This window comes from Apus apus, chromosome 9, assembly GCF_020740795.1.
Source record: "Apus apus isolate bApuApu2 chromosome 9, bApuApu2.pri.cur, whole genome shotgun sequence".
Taxonomy (NCBI): Eukaryota; Metazoa; Chordata; class Aves; order Apodiformes; family Apodidae; genus Apus; species Apus apus.
In genome coordinates this window covers 8324387-8344534 of record NC_067290.1, presented here as the reverse complement: position 1 = coordinate 8344534, position 20148 = coordinate 8324387, and the positions used below count along the sequence as shown (strand labels likewise).

General features: G+C 46.9%; 1 protein-coding gene across 4 annotated transcripts; it reads right to left on the bottom strand.

The window, feature by feature from the left end:
• Positions 1-5897: 5897 nt before the first annotated feature.
• On the bottom strand, positions 5898-19828 carry KLF15 (KLF transcription factor 15). Of its 4 annotated transcripts, none has more exons than XM_051627407.1 (3): positions 19479-19828; positions 13896-15003; positions 5898-7912 (listed from the first exon to the last, which is right to left on the bottom strand). In XM_051627407.1, exons 2-3 carry the CDS (start codon positions 14936-14938, stop codon positions 7744-7746), a joined length of 1212 nt encoding a protein of 403 aa, XP_051483367.1. In that variant the 5' UTR covers positions 14939-15003; positions 19479-19828; the 3' UTR covers positions 5898-7743. The 4 variants fall into 4 exon arrangements, with proteins under 4 accessions (XP_051483367.1, XP_051483368.1, XP_051483369.1 ...); XM_051627408.1 differs by lacking the exon at positions 19479-19828 and adding an exon at positions 16156-16913; XM_051627409.1 differs by lacking the exon at positions 19479-19828 and adding an exon at positions 16195-16913.
• Between the last annotated feature and the right edge of the window lie 320 nt (positions 19829-20148).

Genomic DNA, 20148 nt, shown 5'->3' with positions numbered 1-20148 from the left:
ACTACACTTCAGGGGACTTGAAAAGCTTATTTCCCCGCTGGGGAGCATGTTCTGCTCCTCAGCTGGAAAATGCTAGAGAAGTGCCAAATATTATTATTAATTTAGCAGAGCTAATTCATTTCACTAATGCTAGCAAGAAAATTCAGGAGAAAAGTGAAGAAGGTGGCTCCAGCTCACCCTGGTTTCACAGTCCTCCACCCACCAGGGATCTGTAACAGGGTATCAGGTAACTCACATGAAGTCATCAGGACCAATTCTAATTTGCTAATCTTTCCTTTAGGCATGACATGGATTGATTCACATTAAACTTTCATGGGTGTCACTGATCTCATACACAAACCTGGGTTATGTCCAAGGCAGTGGTACTGAGCGAGGGGTAAGTGCTCAGGCTTGAGAAGGAGATTCAGTGACAAAGAAAATCCATGCTCTTTTGAAGGGAAATGTGTTACTAATGGGTGTTTGTTTATTGGTTGTTGGAATAGACTGTGAGGAGACTAAAGGTCCTGGGTGGGGGTAAATGAACACCCTCCAGTTGTGCCATTAATTCTTAGGGAGCAAGAGGAAGAGTTTACCAGCAAACTTGTCAGCTGTAACTAACTCAGTTTTCTAAGAAGAGGACAGCTTGCTCGTCACCCACGCTCCCCTTCCAGCCAAAGCTGAGCTTCCCTAATAACAGCTCACACTTCTAGAAGGGACAAGCCCGTACCAGAGGCCATTTCCACATCGGCTGAAACAGAGAGATCACATTTACAGCAAGGGGCCCCTGGCCTCAGCCCTACCCTGGGATGCCCAGATCCATGTCTCTGCTCAGCGGTGTCACTGTGTCCTGGTCAGACCCGAGAACCAGCACAGCAAAGCCAGGGTCCAGCACAGGCACTGGCCCATGATCCCACTTGCACCCGTTGGCGCAGGCGGGTGTTTTTCCAGTGGCTCAAGCTGCAGGACAGCCCTTCTGACATAACAAAATTTCCAAGCCCTTTGCCCTCCCTGATGCATTATCTGCCACTAGGGACACTGGGTCTGAATGAATCCAGCTCCAGCCAACTCGTTCAGGTCCAGGACATGTTGTCCATGGAAAAACAACACACACCAGAGAAACAAAAAGTGAGAGACTACCTGGCTGCTGTTTATAGACTTCTCAGAAAAAGTCAGCAGTCAACAGCCAAACTCAAACGTTCATGTCACTCCTTCACTTATGGAAGACGAGTTTACTAAATGCTTGGAGGCTTTTCAGGCCAATAGCTCAATCCCTGTATTTGCAACCATAATGTTGGAATAACTAGCAGGGCTTAAGCTGGTGCCCGTCAGACTCAATAGGAGAGGCAGATGCCAGAGGCTTTTTTAGATACAGAACAGTAATTCTTTGTACCTTTTTTTTTTTTTTGTGGGTTGCTGGACTCCACCCTCAGTCACATCTGAAACAATTCCTGGATAGATGTTTCCACTGAAGATCTCAGAGTGCCTTGTAATTATTAAATTTCCTGGTATCTGGATCAAATGGATAAATAACGTTTCTGCTTTGGAAAGTACTAAGACTCATTTGAGGTCACTCCAAGAATCAGCTACAGAGTCAGCAGAAGAAAGGCAGTATCCTTATACAAGGAAGGGGACCCAAAGGACTGAGAGTGAGCAATTCCAACCCCTTCTCTCACGTCTGCCAACTGTTCAAGGCACAACATATGATTATCAATCACTAAGCCCCCTGCCATAAAGCTGCTGTCGCCACAGAGCAGTACACACCAGCTGCTGTCATGCTGGTTCTGACCACTCTCCTCCTGCCCAGCAAGCAGGGTTCCTTCCTCTGCTCCTTTCCAGAAAACTATAGGCCAATTTCACCTCAGTTTTCTCTCCCTTTTGAAATAGCTATAACTTCAACATAAGCAGGTGAAGAGTCACCAGATGTGCCACTACGAGCAGGAGCAGAGCTGGCTTTCCCAGTAGTTTACTCGCCATTCATGTATTTCAGTCCCATTTTACCTAACGTCTCAGCTTGCTGCACTCAGCAGAGATGCAGACACTGCCCTCTGCTCATGATGTCCAGAGCCTTGTCACACGTTGCTCTAAACCACAGAACACTTAAATAGCGAGCTGGGGTTCAGCAAGATGCTGACCAAGGCCATGGGGTGGGATAGGTGAGCTGATGAAATCTCTCGACAGCAGAGTTCTCCAAGGGCTAAGAGGTTCATCCAGCCTCAGATGAAGTACATACTTGAGTTTTGAGTTAGCCTCATCACAAAACCATTAGAAAAGTGATACTCAGGTAGGGAACATGATAAGAGATGAAGGATGTGCTTCAGCTCCAGCTGGAGGAAGACCTGCACTGAGCTGGCAGAGCAGACAGAAGCTCAGACCTGTAAAAGGCTGACCACTGAGGAGCTACAAAACTCATGACAGAGGATCATTTGACCAGAAGAATCATAAGTCCCATCTCTCTAGCTGTATGCATACACACACTAGATGTTATAGCTGGAAGATTCTTCACAATATCTATTTTTCACACACCACACACCTTCAAACAACCCCACCCCCCCCAAAAAAAAAAAGCAAGAACAAAACTAAAATATGTAGGATAAGAGACAGAAAGCCACAAAAACACAGATGTCCCAGAAGAAATGAGCAAGGGAAGTCAAGGACCCACCAGAATCTGTGGTCCTTGCCTTAGGTAGGAATTTTTTTCCCTGGGTAAACCATGGCAGTCAGTGTCCTTGGCTTGTGCTGAAGTCAGTGGAAGCTTAGCACAACACATTCTTTAAAAGTAACATCTCTGAATAACAAGGAAGCAAAGCATGGCAGTCGCTGAACAGAGTGAATAACGGGTTTCATAGGTGCTGTCAAAAGGGGAGAAGGAAAATCCCAGCTGGCTTTGAACAGCTTTCTATGTGTGTTGGCAGGTCTTTGGTATTTTTGCCAGACAGGGAGGGCACGTCTGAGCCCATAGCCCATGGTACAGCACATCCAGGCTTACGTAACTCAAGGGGCCTGGGGTAATAATTAACGCTGGCTTATTCCCACTGGCTTTGTGCTGGAGTCACCTGGTTGTTTGGATTAAATGTACAGTGGCCATTCAAGGAGAAGGCTCCTGGCAGAAGGATTTAAGTGGAAACAACCTGCCGGGGAGGGCAGAAAGAAGGGGACTGTTGCAAACATTGCAGGGTCTAAACCCCAACACTCCTCCCGGGAGCCAGATTTGCCACCTTCCATCATACCCCCCTGCTCGATGGGCTGGTTTGCTTTCTACAGGAGTGCAGCTGCTCCCTGAGCTCCCTCACAAACTGCCAGAGGAAAAAGCCCCCATGGAACACAGGTCAGGGGAGCAGAGCCCTTTTTTAGTGTTTCACCTCGGTGACTCCCAAATGCAACACACCAGCAAGTGAGGTCTCAGTCCTCTCTCCTTGGCATCCTTTCCAAAGGCAGATGTTATCAGTGCAGCCTGACTTTATCTCATGCCCCGTCTTTACCTTTCTCTGCTTATCTGATGTCTCACGTGTCCGATTACTCTTGACCTTCTATAACCCACTGTGTGTTATTGATGTGTGCTCTGTGCCACTGTCTAGGGGCATAGGAGATCTGGGACTTCTTGGTTCTGTGCCTGTTTCCCCTCTGCATAGCTCTGTGGTCTCAGACACATCACTCCCCTGCTCTGTCTTTAGCCACAGGTCACAGAAGTCAGGTCACCTTACAGAAACATCACTTTACAGAAATACCACTTTACTCTCATTATTCACACTTAATCCATACCTTGAGTACAATCTCCCCAGCTGATGCTTTCTCACCTTTCATAGCATCGTTCCTTCACCCCTATCTGTGAGGAAGAGATTATAAACCACCAAAAATTGCCAGTAAAAACTCTTAATATTGAAAGAGATCTTGCAAGTGTTAGGAATCAGATCACAATCATTATGTGAAGGTTTTAACACTGCACATATGTCCATTCATACCTCAGAAACTCAGTTGTAGGTGTTTTTAGTCAATGAGATTTATACAGATAATGATGCCATGCTGTGCTTTGCCTTGCAGAGTTGCTGAAGCAGGGACACTATAAACATCTACAGTTGTGGCTTCAGAACACTTAGAGATATATGTTTGTCTTCAGGTGGATAAAGAATAATCAGGCTTAAGACAAGGCCACATTTTTTCTCATGAATCAGCAGGGCCTATGGCAGGCTAGTAATTCTAAATAAAACAAATACCAACATCTTATTTTGGAAATTTCTACCTTTTTTGTGAAAAAACTCTGAAAATGTCATTAATTTTCATGCAGAACTAACTCTCCTTTCACAGCAAACAAGGCCCTTCTCTCTTGAGCAAAATTTTGCAACTTTCACATAAACTTAAATTTCCTTACTGATATTAACTGGAAAAACCCACACAAACCACACTCAGAAACCATATTTTAAACAAACAGGGAAAAAAAAAAAAGTGCAAATAAGTATGTCATGGAACATATTCCAGGCTAAAACAGCTTAGATCCTGCTGTGCTCCCACAGCAGGTATTTTGCATTACTCCACTTCAGCTTTAAGTATTGCTTCTTGCAGAAAAATAACAGCTTCTGTCCCGAGTGTCTTGCAGGGTGAATTGCCCAGTCTTACAGCAATATCAGAACTCCAGATGAGATGGGGAGGAGACTGAGATGCTGGTTAAAATAAAGCAGCTGGTTTAATACATGATGTCGATAGGGTGAGAACAGAAGGGAATCGGAGATCCTCTTGGTGCAGGCTTGCTAATTACAGCTTGAAAGCTGCTACTAGCACTCTTTAAACATCTGTCCTTAGGACTCTGGTCTTCAGGCTACACCTCAGGAGGTAGCAACAACCTAGAGTGAACACAACTTACTCTGCCACATCCCTTGGTCCTCTTGCCAGACTCATAGGTGTTCTCTAGGAAAAATAATCAGAGGTCTGGAGGTCCCCGGCTCATCAGCTGGCAGGTTTTGGTGGCTGTTCAGCAGGGAGAGACTTTTATCTCCAAGTGCCCATTAGTCTCAGAGTGATTCTTGCTGGGAGAAGATCTGGACCAACTGCACCATTGCTCCCATGGAGACTCAGACTCTCCTGTGGAGACACCAGTAACATTGCTGGTTTATTTTCCCAGTGGAGGCCAAGCAATCAAAAGCACAGTGCAAGAGATGTCCCGGCTTGCAGGTCACAAGAACATCTTCATGCCCTCGTTGTTGCGAATGGGAAGCAATGGTTATTGTCTTGTCCTGAGACATGCTTCATGCCACAGGTTGTTCACATCACTCTTTCAGACAAGGGATTTGGAGGAGAGCCAACTAAAACACCTTAGCACCAAGACCTCTGCCATGCTGAGCCTTTCTTTCACAATCTAATCCTGTGACTACTGGTTTTATTGCTTGCTCCTTCCATGCAAGGCACAAACATAAATTAAGTTCTACAGCATCACCACAATGCATTATTAACCCCATTTTACAAAAAAAGGAAACTGTGGCTCATGGCAATTGAGTCCTTTGTCCTGGGTCACACAGTGAGTCACTGCCAGTCTCAAGCAGCCTCTGAAGCCCTTCCTTCTTCACACTAACCACTAGAGCTTGAATTTCCTCAAACCTGCTTGCTCTAAGTTATTAACCACAGTTTTACTGCAGCTGCAGATCTGTTCCATGCTGGTCAGAAACCACAGAAGGCATTCGGGTCCTTGTGTGGCTGCTAGGTGAGGCAAGAGGGCTCCACTGAAGGGAGGGCTGAACCATCTTGCACCTCCCAAGAACTTTCTCAGATGAGAAAAGCTTCTGAAGGCAACTTTAGATCTGTTGCATCATCTCCCTGTTACTCAGCACCTGAAAAGTTACATCCAGGTAAATAAAAATTTAAAGCACTAATGTCCTGGTTACAGAGCTGGCTACAAAGGAAATTAATTAAAAATAATTCCAAGAAGGGAATTAAAATTTCCATTTTCATTTTATTGTCAAAGTAAATATATTTTTATGAAGAACAAAAGAAAATATACAGAATTGTAACTTATGTACACTGGCTTTATAGGTATTTTTGTTTCCAATTTACACAAATTTTGATATGTTATTAAAAGATATTTTATATAGATATGCATCTATGTACAGTTTTATTTACATACATTCATAGGATGTGATATAAACCAGTCAATAGAAGATAGTTCATTTATATTAATTTCTAGAGGACAAAAGGAATGCATTGGCTTCAGCGCGGGCCCCTGCTCTGCCTAGCGCTAGAATCGCAGTCTCCTAGTTCCCATTTTGCCAACAAAAAGACAAACAGACACTGTCTGCAAATGGAGAGGAAACGCAACACATTATAAAATCATTCCTAATTACTGAACTCTATTTTCTTCTAAAGCTTCTTACAATCGCCAGAGTTCCAAAGGAAAAACAAAGCAAGAAGAAGAAACGCAAACAAAATCACCCGCCTGCTACCAGCCGATTATTTGTTTAAATTCCCTTCTTAGCCAGATACCACACAAATTTGTTTCGTTTGGCTACTGTTCTCACCCATTCGCCCACCCCAGCTGCGTGGAGCTCTGACATGGCTGTCGGTAAGGAGAGGATTAGCACTGACGATCACCCTTGAACAGAAGATCTCAGCGTGCTGTCCCACCAGGTCATGATGCCTCCCACCCTCCCCTGGGTACAGGTACATCCTACAAGACCCTCCTGGCCAGCTGACAAATGGAGACTCAGCTCCAGACAGCGAGGTGTTGAGCAGCACTGGATTCTCGGGATGCTCAGCAGCACCACGGACACCTCCAGGGCTGGCGCTCTGGTTTCTCCCCCAAGATCACACAAAAAAAGGACAGGAGCAGAGCTCAGCCATTCTCACCAATGGCTTCCTGCTGCTTTACACACTAAACAACAGCTCTTCTGCTAAAGACAGTGGATGCTGCAAACCAGAGTCAAAGGAAAACAGCATTTCCTTTGACACGTGGGCATCCTTTCGCCCCCACAGCAGCACGGAAAAGGAGAAGCATGCACATGGTATGTGCTCAGCCACACCAAAAGGCTCCACTTCAAGCCATTTCACCCAGCCTGAGCTTCTGGACTTGCCTGGGATATGTCTTTGCTTAAATATATATATATGTATGTGTGAATATATATACATAAATATTTATACATAGCCCTAACCAAGGAAAAGGTAAATTTGAGCTGGAGAAGTCAGAGAGGTGCGGAGGCACATTCCAGTGCTCTCCATGCTTTGCCTCCCCCTGTCCCCGACTCCCACTATTCCTCCTCCTATGGCCAGCCCCTACAAATCCTTGGCTCAGGCGACCCAAAAACAAAGGAGTTGTTTTCATTTCAAAAGGAATTTGCTGTTTCCAAACTGGACAAATAGAGCAGCTTAATAAAAACTCACAATGAATGGCCTGTACATGAGCAAAGCCCTCAGGAATGCCAGGGCTATAATTAACTAGCAGCAAGCAACTCTTACATTTTCCTGTGCAGCAGAAAACAGCTAAAAATAAAACACTGTAGTTTCCAAAAGAAGTGGCAGCAAAGGAGGGAAAGATAGAAGGAAAGGAAAATAACATTAAAAAAAAAAAAAAGATGACAAGGAAGAAGCAGCCCCCTCCCCTGACCCAAAGAGAACGTCATTCTCCAATCATCTTTAAAGGACATGGGACACTCAGACATGATGGTATCAAGTAACAGCTTTGACGGTTCTGTGGAGGCAAATAAATTATCACTAGAAATACAGTGAGCAAAGTGCTGTCTTCGGCTGTTGTGGGATGGTTGGGCGGGAAGGGGAAAGCAGGACCCATCAGTTCACGGAGCGGACGGAGCGGTTGCTTCGTGGGAACCGATGCACCTTGACGTGTTTGGACAAGTGGTCACTTCGAGCAAACTTCTTCTCACAGACAGGACACTGATAGGGTTTCACCCCCGAGTGGGAGCGCCTGTGCCGGGACAGCTCATCTGACCTGGAGAACCTGCAAGAGAAGAGAAGCCTTTTCAGATAACTGGTTTTTTACACTGCTAATTCTCTCACAGTGAATTCTCTCCTCAGGCCACTGGGATACTCTACCTCTGGCAAAATCCAAACACACAAATTGAAAGGGACACACAACAGGACCAGTCTGCTCCCCACAGGCAGTCGGCAGCAGTGATGGGAAAGCACAGTTATTGACCTCAACCCACATGGACTCTGAGCAATGTGTGGAGGCAACGTTCATACCAACCTTGCCTTATACCCAACAGCTCAACAAAACCAGCACAGACACTCCCCTCAAAAGCCCATCCTACATCTCTCCTGCAAATCCAAGCACAGACCCTTCATAAGTAGAGGTGACAACCAAAATGTGAGCTCTGCTCCAAGCTCCCACCGACATGAGCACAACAGACATCCAGTAATTGCATCTTGTTTGAGATGGACCCCAGACAACAGCCAGACATAGCTACCCAGAAGGCACATGGCTTACCAGATCCAGCTGAAAAATGGGTGTTTGTTCATGCTCATTAACATCTCAGTACCAGAGATGCTCATCAACATCTCAGTACCAGAGATGCTCATCTCCATAATAGCTGAAATCCAGGTGCATCCCAATGGCCATTAGCATAGCTCATGGGTAAATTGAAATACAGATTGAGCCTTTAATTACCAAAATTGTCTCCCAGAGTCATTTCAATTTTAGGCATTTCCCACCTTCCACCTCCACAGAAAAATCCCCAAATAGCCACTGTGAATCCCATAGGCTTTACTGAACTCAAATCAGCTAATCCTTTGGTCTTAACAGCAGGGCTGGCTCTGTTTCCAGCTTGGACATGACTAGGAGCCACAGGGTTAATTAATAATGTCACACTGAAACAGCCCTGTCCAGATGGGTACAAAAAAATATGCTGCCTGACAAAGGGCAATTAAGTGTTTTGTTGCCAGACCACTAACAAAGAGAGGCACAGAAAGAGAGCTTGCAAGAAATGGTATCAGCTGTTTATTTACAATAAATAAATGAAGTCATGGGCACTAGCTGAATAAATGGGGGAAAGAACATGTAGGAAAATGTGCCCTTCTGGAGCAAAATATCACATCACCAACAGAGTGAACACACTATTTTTATGAAAGAGGGAAAACAGGACCACTGGGCTGCTATGAATAAGTCCTTCATGCAAGAAAAAGAAGTTTCCATATAAAGGTTTTAATTAGCTCTGGTCTTCCACTGTCAGTTGAGGAAGAGGGTGCAGGCACTGGGAAAGCTGGGAATGGTTTCCTCAGTTCCTCCAGCTTTTCAGCTCAGTGATGCTACCCAGAGAGGCCTCTGCAGCAAGTGCAAAGCAGGCGCAGATGCTCGCCATGGGTAAGGTGTATGGACACATCTCTCCCAGGGGTATTTCTAGGGGAGGTTCCCTCACCCATTCTCTTGCTTTTCTCCCTGTCCTTGCTTTGGTATTCCCAAAGTGAAAGAGTCAAATTCACTATGAAGAACCCTACACAGATGCCCTAATGAAGTCATCAATCTGTTTCATTGTCTGGGACACATCTTCCTCATAAAGGCTATGACAGAGGTTTCCCTTCACCCCTACTACTTGTACATTTGCTTTCTCTAGCACCTGTGCTCCTCCCAGCCATGGCTTCCCAAAACCCACAGTTTAGACCTGGGAGCAGCAGGGCCAGGGATTTCTCCTGAGTCCTTAGCAGTGAGCTAGTCCCAGAGCTGCATTCCTGGAGGAATGCTCTTGTAGAGCTACAGATTAGTGGGACTAAGCATCTTTCTGGAGAGGATGGGATGTTGCCTGTGCAGACTGCCCCAGTGAGACTCAGCAGTGGACATGGAATGGACCTGTTGACAGTGGTAGCAACCACAAGCAGGGAAAAGAGGGAGCAGAGGAAAAAGCACCTTTGCAAAGAGCTGTCCTCTCATATATGGGTTTATTGCCCAGAGGAGTAAAACCAGCTGTGACCAGATTGCATTGTCCCAGGTCCTTGGCCATGCACACAGCTAATCCTGCACAAGAGCTGCACAAGTGTATTTTGATGGGGACTGCATGGATGGTGGAGGAGAAAGAGGCGCATATCAGGAATGAGCAGTTCTGCTCATACCCCAGGAGCTTGGATGAGTTCATCCGATAAAAATACATTCTGCCTCATAACGATGTCCTTAGTTGAAGAGGCAGGAATGTTGCAATACTGTTCCCCAACAGTCACGGAAAGATCAACTTACAGAGCCCACAGAAATAAACCTCAGGCTGTCAGTGTGTTTACAAAAAAACAACACAAAGGTTAGGACAAGGAAGCTGGGAGGATCTGGTGGCCTGGCTCTGCAGCAAGATATTTGCAGCACGTTCTAGCACTAAGATCACCCCAAGAAAAATGCAAATCATCTACAGCGGAATGCCAAATTCAAACAAAAATAAGGTACTCCCAAGGAACACCTCACTATCCCAAGTCACTGCCATCTCCAAAAGGATTCCTGCTTCAAAAGAAGGATGAGGGATGTGGGCAATCTCACAGCAACTAGAAAAGTCTCCACCCATCTGGTGGGATCCCAAAGGACCTGTAACTACATCTCCCTTGGAAACAAACCCTAGAGCTCCCTGATGTGTAAGAATGTGTCCTGTGGTTCCTGGCCATATGAGGACATTGCTATGTTGCTCACAGAACAAGAAAGGTGAATGGCTTCAACCTAGTACTCCATGGTCCCTACCATGGCCACCAGCTCTTGACATTGTCCCAGGCTGTACCTCTCCTCTGCAGTGGAGAGGAGGCTCTGGATTCATCCTGCCCATCCCCAAAGCACCGCTATGTTACAGCTGCACTTCTGCTCACCTGCAAACCCCTTTGCATAGCACCATCAAAGAAAGCCAGTGTGGGACACTTGTCCTGACCTGCCCCAAGCATGGTCCTCCCCACACTCATCCAGTCCCATACAGGCTCCCAGCCATACACATTGCAAGTCTTTGAACCATCCCTACCAAACCAGAGGCTGCATTACACCTTGTCACTTGCAGCACTGGCTGCGGGAGGCATCTCTAGCCCGAGGATGCCGCAAGGATTCAAACATAATTGCCTCATCCCCTGGGCCCTACAACAACCACAGCTTTGTTTGCTGCTGTGCCAGCAGTGGGGAAGAGGGAGCTTCTCCTGCTCCATGCCATGAGCTGCTGGGGACCATCCTGTGCTGCAGCTCAGCTGTTTGGTCAGGGCTGTTTCAGGAGCAGCACTACCCAGAGGCTGCTGTGCCAAAGGTATAAGTTGGCACGACACGGCTCAGCGCACCCACCGGTACAACGGGCTAGGGAACGCCACGGGTCACCAGCCACTTGTGAACACCTCTGCAGCCTGCTGAAAACAGCTCTTGCCCCGTGCTGAGAAAGGGCACAAACTAGCAGAGTTCAGCCTCCTCCCAGGAGGTCCTTGAGGCTCTCTGGATATTCTAGGAGCTGGCAAAAGGGTTTGCTGTGTGCGCACCCCCACCTTGGTGCATTTAAAGCATGCACCATCACCATAGCAAGGCTGCCCAAGAGCACAGAAAGCTTTAGCTCCCCCCGCAGCTCAGCCACTTTGTGCTAGGCAACACTTTGTTTTGTTTTTTAAATTGCTATCTTCCGTGAGCTCAAATCTTAAGTGTCTTCTGTGAAAAAATAAATACACAAGCACAAGAACGCAGGGAGAGGGGGGCAAGCAGAGCCCAGCAGTGGTTTAGTGCTTAAATTCATTTGAGATCGTATAAACCTGGGGGCAAACAGAGTCCAGATGCATTTGACTCAACTCATGTGAGATCACAGCTTTCGCTGAACTTCTGGAAAAGGTAAACATGGTTTATTGATGAAAGGGGACTGAGTAATTCAGTGCTCAATTGGGTTTTGCCTTTGATGTGGGAGCAGAGCGTAAGGGATGTGCAGGAATCCCAGGCTGGTGCTGAGGACTGCTAGCTATGAAACATCCCCCTCCCAGCAGAGCCCTTCCAAAGTTTGGCGTGCTGGGGATTGGAGTAGCAGTCTGGGCTGTGAAATACAACAAGACAAACAGCAACAGAGAGTTTGAAAAGACCCTTCATCAGCTGTTTATGGACAGGACACATGTTCCTCATAGATACAGTTATTAATTTCTCATCCCTGTTGGGCTTCTCATTTTTAAAAAGGCTGAAAGTGAAAGTTCAGGGTACTCCAGGTTGCAGGACCTGCGCTTCTCCCGGCCCTCTGTACTCCTGCAACCTGCTTTTTGTCCACATCCTTTCTGGGAGAAACCAGGCACCACAGCATAAATTCAATCTCCATCCCTTACCACTTAATACTTTTCCTAAATGTAACCCTTGGCTTTTTAGCCTGGGAAGCACCAGCTCTTTAATAAGACGGACGTGGAGAAGGTCACCCACAGGCAGCACTTCAGGCTCCTGATCTTGAGCCACAAAAACCTCTGGGAGCATTCGTATAAATCTCAGCACGGATCAGAGAAACCCTCACATGCCACGTGCATTTGTCACATTAAAAAAAGAGTTTTGCTCACATCCCAGCACAAGGAAAATCAACACAACACCCACAGGCATGTTCACAGGCAGGAGGCACATCTGCTGCCAGTGTTTACCTGCTCTGGCAACCAAAGCTCACGGGACCAAGCAACTAAATAACATGGCTTTAACTTCAGTGCATCCTGAGCTGCAAGCCACTGAACCCCACTCAGGAGAAGTGACACCAGCACAAAAGGAAAGAAAATGACCGCCAGTTTGTAAAGCCACCATAAACTGAAACGGGAAACAAAAATCACTAAAGACATTAACTGCATTGATCTCTGAAATTCTGCCAAGAAACAAATTTCAAATGGGTCCAGCTGGGGAGCAGAGGATTCAGCCCCATTCTGACCTTTTCCCTCAAACCAATCCAGCCATCTCTAATCGCTGCATGTCTCACATACTTGCATTTTTACACAACTCTCTCCTGTTACTTTTTACCCCGCCTGTTGCCCATGATCACAACCCATTTCCTCATTAGACATTGCTCGCAGCAGCTCGGCAGCTCAGCCTTTGAAAGAAATCAAGTTTAATTTAATACAAGGGACTTCAGATTTTGTTTTCTCCTGTCATGATTTGTGGTGCTGTATGTTAACACTTGCTAGCAGGCAGGCTGGTAATCCAGCTAATTGGAAAGAAGGAGGAAGGCTTCTACCAAAGTTTCCTTAAAACATAAGGTTGATTTTTTAACAGTTTTAATTTTTCAACTAGTATTAAAAACAAAAACCAAACAAACAAAAAATCCAGAGATACCTTCTGCAAAACATTTTGCTCAATCAAACCTGCAATCTTCCATTCAAGCAATGCTTAACTCAGCCTTCTGGTTACATTGTTGCATCTGACAGCTTTTTGAAACTTTGAGTGGCACCCACGCATTTTTTTGAATGGATGCAGAGAATAAAACCCAGAGCATGCTGAAGTGTCATTGCCAGCATTTCCAGAAGGAGTGGGATGGAGTACATTTTCTATGAAACTACACAGAATACCACTGCACTTAACCACACTTGCTTGTCACAGACCTTCAGGGATCACGTTTAGCCCCGTGCAGTTGAAGCCATGCACAGCCACGGAGATTCTGCCCTAAACCACCCAGTTCTCTTGCAGCTGGTACCACCCAGGCATCTGCTGCAGCTGGTGTGTTGCAACCAGACCAGTGTGAACACAAGGCATTGCTGTGGTAACAAGCTTAATCTGACCGTCTTCAGAACAAAGTACAAATTACAATGGACTACTTATATATTTTTAAGACACTTCAACAGCTGATGCCAGCAGGTGATGCTTTGGTATTTAATTTATCAAAGCCCCTGGATTACCCAACAGGAAGAAAAAGGTCTTAATTCTCAAACCAACCAAGTTTTTGGGAACAGAAACAGTTTATAAATCAGAGTGCAAGCCTACTTGCTCAGCAGGTTAGGTCAAGTGAGCTAAAAAGGGGAAGGGGGATAGGGCAGTGCTGCACCCCAATACTAACCTCCATCCACAACCCGGCCACGTGCAAGCAAAAGGCTTTTCTCCCGTATGCCTCCTCAGGTGGGCTTTCAAATGGCTGCTTTTCGTGTACATCTTGGTACAACCAGGAAAAGAACATTTGTGCATTTTAATGAGTTCTGCTGCAGGGTTCTTTTGAAATTTCTGACCCATGATGATTCCTGTCTGACCCTGGATCATGCCTCCTGGCCCAATTGGCTTGGCAGCGATGGGGACGGGAGCAATGCGGACAAATTTAGAGGACAAGTTCAAATTGGACGACTGAACTATCTGAGGCACAAGGGCAAATGTCTGTCCTTGGATGTTGACTAGGAGCTGTGCAATTTTAATGTTCTCTTGTGCTGGTCCTTGGGAGCTGGGGGTCGTGTTGGACTCCTGTTTGATCTGTACAGGCTGAATTTGGAGCATAACTGGTATCCCATTCTCCAGGGACATTCCACCATTGGAAGCTTGGCCACCTTCTGTTAAGCTGCTCAACTGTTCATTTTTATTCTCTTTTAAACTAGCGCTGGGTAACATATGGTCTTTTTGCTGTAGCGAAGCAACAGAAACTTGGCTGCAAGCTCTCAAGTCCTTGGTCTCACTTTTAGGTCTTTCTTTGAGCTCCAACTCCATGTTCTCCTCCAGAAATTCCTCAATTTCCTCAAGCGTGGGCTGAAATGGTCCAGACTCTTCCATATCCACTGCAAATTCAGGCAACCTAAAGTACTCCTCTTTCACCATTGGCTGAAGTCTCCTTTTGTCCCACCATGATGCAGCGGTGTTCCCCAAAGATGCCTGGGACAATAAGTAGTCTAAGATACTGTCCTGACTTTCTGCACTAGATGTGCTTCCATAGCTGGAGCTGAGAACCTGGGAGTCAGGGCTAGAACAAGAACAAAAGCTAGACGAGTCGCTGTCATCTTCTGACAGGGGAGAGGGCAGCATTTGGTAGGACCTCACCCCTGCTGTCATGTCCCCAAAGTATCCAAGAGAAGATCTTGTAGATGAAAAGGATTCATCAGTAGGCAGCAAGTGATCCACCATTCCTGGGCGATCTTTTATGGATATCCCAACAGCATATACCAGGCGGTGAAAGTTCAGGTGAGAGCCTGAGTGTAGGAAAACAAAACAGCAACAGTCAGAAGTCGGTTTAATCATTTATCTCCATTAACTAAAGCTTATAAAGCCCTCTAGCTCACAGGAAAGTCCTAAGCATCCAGCCTCACTGAGTACACATGCTGCTACATGCTTTGATACGTCTGTACCACCCCCTAAGGACTGTCAGGGCCGAAGAGTTTTGCAGGATTGCACCACGTATTTGCAAAAGAATTCTTTCAGAAATCATTTCCCAACTGTGTGTGCTCTGGATTTACAGTTCCCTTCCAGAATATTACTGGCAAGAGAAAATAAATTATGGGCTTTCACCTAACAGTGAAACCTAGAGCCAAAGTAGGGAATGGGGAGAAAAAAAAGAAAGTGTTGAAATTTTTACCACTCAAAAAAAAAAAATCCTAGTAAAAAAAGTTTCTTGCTGGTGGCTATAAAACACAAATCCTTTTCTTATCTTGTAGCTTTCCACCAACCTTATTTTTAACATCCTCAGTTCCACAAATATAGACTAATCAGCATAATGCAAGGATCAATCTGTCAGGAGCCAAAAATATTTACTGTGCTTCAGCATTTACTAGGCGGATTTTCCCCTCCAGATGTAATGAATCAGTGTGCCAACGTCATCATCACCTGCACTACCCTTAATAAGGCCGGTGCTGCGCTGAGCTAATTACCACATCCTGGCAAGCTGGCTGGTTTCACCCCATCAGTCCCTACTTCTCTCTCTCCAGGTACAGGGGTCAAGGCGATCTGAACCTCATGCCAGCTGCTAAAGGGGGTGGACTCCTACAGATCCCTGCAATCTCAACCCACTGTGACTCTTGGCAGGCAACCAGACTCCCATTTCCCACCCCCACCCCCCCCCCACACACACACACCCCGTGTCAAGGCAGCGAGCAGGCAGAATCCCACAAGCCCCTGCTTACATGAGCCATAATCCCACTGCAACCCCACAGAAGCACAAGGACAAAATCCATCCTTCCTAGCACAGCCCATTGCAACACTCACCCACCATCCTGCACTTTCCCAGTTAAACCAAGCCAACTTCCTAGAAGGGTTTCTGGGGAGGGGAAGGCGGGAGGGACATCTGCATATTTTTTTTCTTTTTTTTTTTTTTCCTCCCCCCAGAGGAAAAAAAATAAATTGCTTACGGAGGGAGACTATGCCTGTCAGAGAGCAAATGCAGAGACCTCTGGACGGAGCAAACACTGGCCCTCAGTCATTCGCTCAAGGTGACTGATTGAAAACAGAGCTCTACATGTGCATAATAAAACAACTCTTTCTGTGGAAGGTATGTGGACTGCAGAGATAGAAGTCATTTGATCAGCCTATGAGGTTTTGTGTGTGTGTGAATTAGGAGGCATGTGACCCAGCGCGAAGGAAATGCCAGTCAATCTTGTTACACGCTGTCATTTTCCACAGGCTCTGCTGCTGCGCGCTTTGGACGCTTTGCCATGAATAGTCAATAGCTCTCAGTTTTGTGCAGGGAAAGGGATGGTTGTTACTGCTGTTGCAGAGCATCCTTGCTCGCCTGGTCTCCAAAATTTGCCCCCTCTTTCCTTTCTCTGAAGAAAAATCAAGAGGTGTCTGTGTGCTCAGTGCTGCAGCAAGCACTGCAAGAGACATTTTACACAAAACCCTTAAAGAGCTCCATCCCATTGGCAGCACCTATTAGTATTTCACAGGAAACGGGAGGGAAAGAAAACAAAAACAACATATTTCTTAAAGATACAGCTTCCTCCATCTGCACATGGAGGGAGAAAGGGAAGGTTGAAAGAAAGACTTAAAAGTAAGGTTGCATATTTTGCTGGTATGCATAGCCTGTCAGTCAGCAATGCCTCTGAACTGATAATGAAATACCCACGTGTGTTGAACACGAGGAAGTTCAAACAGAGGTTAGTGGCTCTGTTTTGTGACCTTAGACTTTAATCATTTCTTATAGTAAAAGTGAAGACTCAAAAGAGCTGAACTGCTTGTAACATGCTGAACCTTTTTTTTTTTTTTTTTGTAAATTTCTGCATTAATGGAAAGTTCCTCCAGCACAAGTCCCAGACCTGAGCTATTCCAGGTTTTGAAACAGAAAGCACAATCTGTTTCCGAGAAGCTTGTACTGGCTTCCAGTAAGAATTCACCCAAGCAGCTTGTTTCTATCTTGCACCAAAAACTGGTGACTGCCTTGTGAAATGTGGGGCAGAAAGGAGGACTTGCCCTCAGATGGTTTCTGATCCTCCCTTCTATGTCTGCATTGTTCCAGCTTGAACTTCTGAAGAATGGTGCCGTGAGTGAAATCTGGACTGCAACGTGGGTTTTTTCTAAGAAAAGCTGGCATGCTCTGAGTGTGGGGGGAAAGAGCCTGCACCAAAAGCAGTTAGTAAGGTTCTTTTTTTTTTTTTTCCTTAAAAAAAAAGTTCCAAGTTTTCTTTAAATGACTGCGAGAACTAGGAAGGCACATACCAAAACATCCATATATTCCACTGGGAATAGAGCTAAACCCTAATTTGAATAAGGGCTGAAAGGAGGGGGAGGGAGGTGAAAACCCAACAAACTCCTGGCAACTGCTGGGAGCAACATCCCCCAGCAGAAAAGAGCCAGCACCCTCATTTCCTCATCTCCTCTGTCAAGGAGCAATGTCACTTGCTGTAACCAGAGTAATTTCAAGAAGAGAGGGGACTGGCAGGGGCAAATAGATGCAGGCACATTACTGCCCAGATCTGCTTTCTGCACAGTCTCAAAACTTGCAGAGCAGCCAAAAAGATTTTGGGGAATGCCTGGAATGCAGGATCAGGCCCAGGCTATATTTTATCCTAAAGGCCAAACTAGGAACGAAAAGGCTTTCAGCCCTACTTTGCCTGAAGATACAGCCAAAACCAGAAGATTAAAAAAAACCAAAACAGAAGGAAAAATAAGGCAGGGCTACGCAAGCTATGAAAACTAATGATGTTGTTTACATAAAGCACTTTCATCTTTAGGAGCCCTGAAAACATGTTAGAAATGTAAGCACCTACAGAGGGACCTCAGTGCCTGAGCCACTGAAAAACAGCCACTTCTGGAGTGAAATACAGCAGCTGTTCAAGAGCACACGGCAGCACCACGGGCTCCAACTTTTAAGAGTTCCCTGGGTTGTTATGATGTCCTTTCTGCCAGAAACATGTTGTTCTCTTTAAAACCTGTCCATTTAATTGCCAGCTAAAAAAAAAAAAAAAAAACCAAACAAAAACAAACTACCAAAAAACCCCCAAAGAACAGAGAAGGCATATTCTGACTCAGACTAACATTAAAATGTTAAGTCCTGGGAACTCGCTGAAACACAGGGACTTATTTTCCAGCCTGTCATGTCTGGACAGTCAGTCCAGCATGACTGGTCACACAGCAATATATGGGCTGATATGCTGACAGTCATTTCCTATGGTTACTGCTACAGCTCCTTCTAGTTTGGGACAAATCTCTTCAGGGTTTTCCCTTTTTCCCTCGAAGGTTTTAAACCTGTTCAAGCTGACCCCTGCTTCACAGACAGAGCCATAGACCAGGCAGCAAACCAGGCCCAGCATTTCTAAGAAATTACACTAGAAAAGCGTGGGGGAAAAACCTAAAAAACATCACTTAAAAAAAAAAAAAAGAGCCAAGAGCCAGGAAACCCATTTGCTCTCATCCTTTCTGCAAGGTGCTCGTGCTGCTCCCCTGACATGGAGAGGGGGGCTGTGGTCTAAGGTCTCCCAGTTTCTCTCCAACCCCACCACCTCTGAGAAACTGCAGAACCATTCCCAAAGCCTTCATTTCTGGAAACTACTGTCCCTCCACCCCCAAACTTTGGCTTCCACAAAAGAAACAAGAGGAACCACTTTATCCGCAGCAGGCACTGGTGGAGCAGCCCCCGCTGCGCCCCGTACCCCGGGGCCAGCCCCGCGGCAACCAACCCTGCCCCGAAATAACGCGCAGCAGCAGGAAAGCAGGAGGTTGGGGGCACGGACGGACACAATTCCTCCCCCAGCACAAGCACAGCCAGGTTTCCACGGCTGCAGAGCGTTTGCTTTTGTTTGCTTTGGGATTTTGCTGTCGTTGGTTCGGGATTTTTGTTGTTTTCCTACTCTCTTCATCCTTTTTCAGGAGGCTTTGCCCCCCCCCTGCACCCTACCCCCCACACCCCCAGCGCTCTAGTCCCCTAGCCGCTATGACCGGGAGTAACCCACCCCCCCACCCCCCCCGGTCTGTCACACCATGGCACAGCTCTAACCTGAAAACTGTCCCCCAGCCCTGGTGGCAGCCAGGCACCCCCTGCTGCACCGCCGGGGGGGGCATTAACCTCCCACACCCCCCCGGGACCAGGCAGCAGTGCCACAAACACCACCAGCCTCCTCCTCATCCTTACCCCCCCCCCCCCCCTCCTTGGCTACTGTTGCTGCCATAACGGGGTGCGGGGGCACCGCTGGCGGGACGCGCACCCGCGCAACCCTCCGCGCCCCTCGCACACCCTTACCTGAACTCCTCTGCAAGCTGGGGAGGGGGCAGAAAATGCCGAGAGCGAGCAGAAGAATGCAAAAAACCAACAAGAATAATTAAAAAAAAAAAAAGCCAAAAAACAGACCACAAAAATAAGAATAAAAATTTAAAAAATAATAAAAATGCAAAAGTAACGATAAAAATACAAAAAAAAAAAAAGCAACCAACAAACCAATAAAAATTAAAGAACGACAACAACACGCAGAAGACCCCACAACAACCAGAAGGAGCGGCGCGCAGGGAGCGCGGAGCGGAGGAAGGCGGGCGCAGCTCCCCCGGGAGGCGGGTGCGCGGCTGCGGAGCGCGGCCCCGCTCCCGTAGTACTATATCCCCGAACAGGACGGGCCCGGCGGCGGCGGGGGAGGCCGGGGAGAGGCTCGACCGCGTCCGCCGCCCCCATTGGCCCCGCCGCGGCGGGGGCCGGCCCCGCACCGGCCTCAATGGAGCCGCCGCAGCGCCCGCCCGGCCCCCGGGGCGGTGCCGGAGGGTGGCACATGGCGGGAGCTGCGGGGCCGGTGCGGGGCTTGGGAGCGTGCGAGTCGCCGGAGGTGTGCACGCTTCTGGGAGTGTGTAAAGCCCCGGAGGGGTGCAAGCCCCTGGAAGCGTGCAAGTCCCTCGAAGAGTGCAAGCTCCTCTAAAGTGTGCAG

Coding starts and splice junctions, on each gene's coding strand:
- KLF15 (XM_051627406.1), bottom strand. Junction 7,913..13,895: donor TGGCCGGGTTGTGGATGGAG/GTTAGTATTGGG, acceptor CTTCTCTTGCAG/GTTCTCCAGGTCAGATGAGC.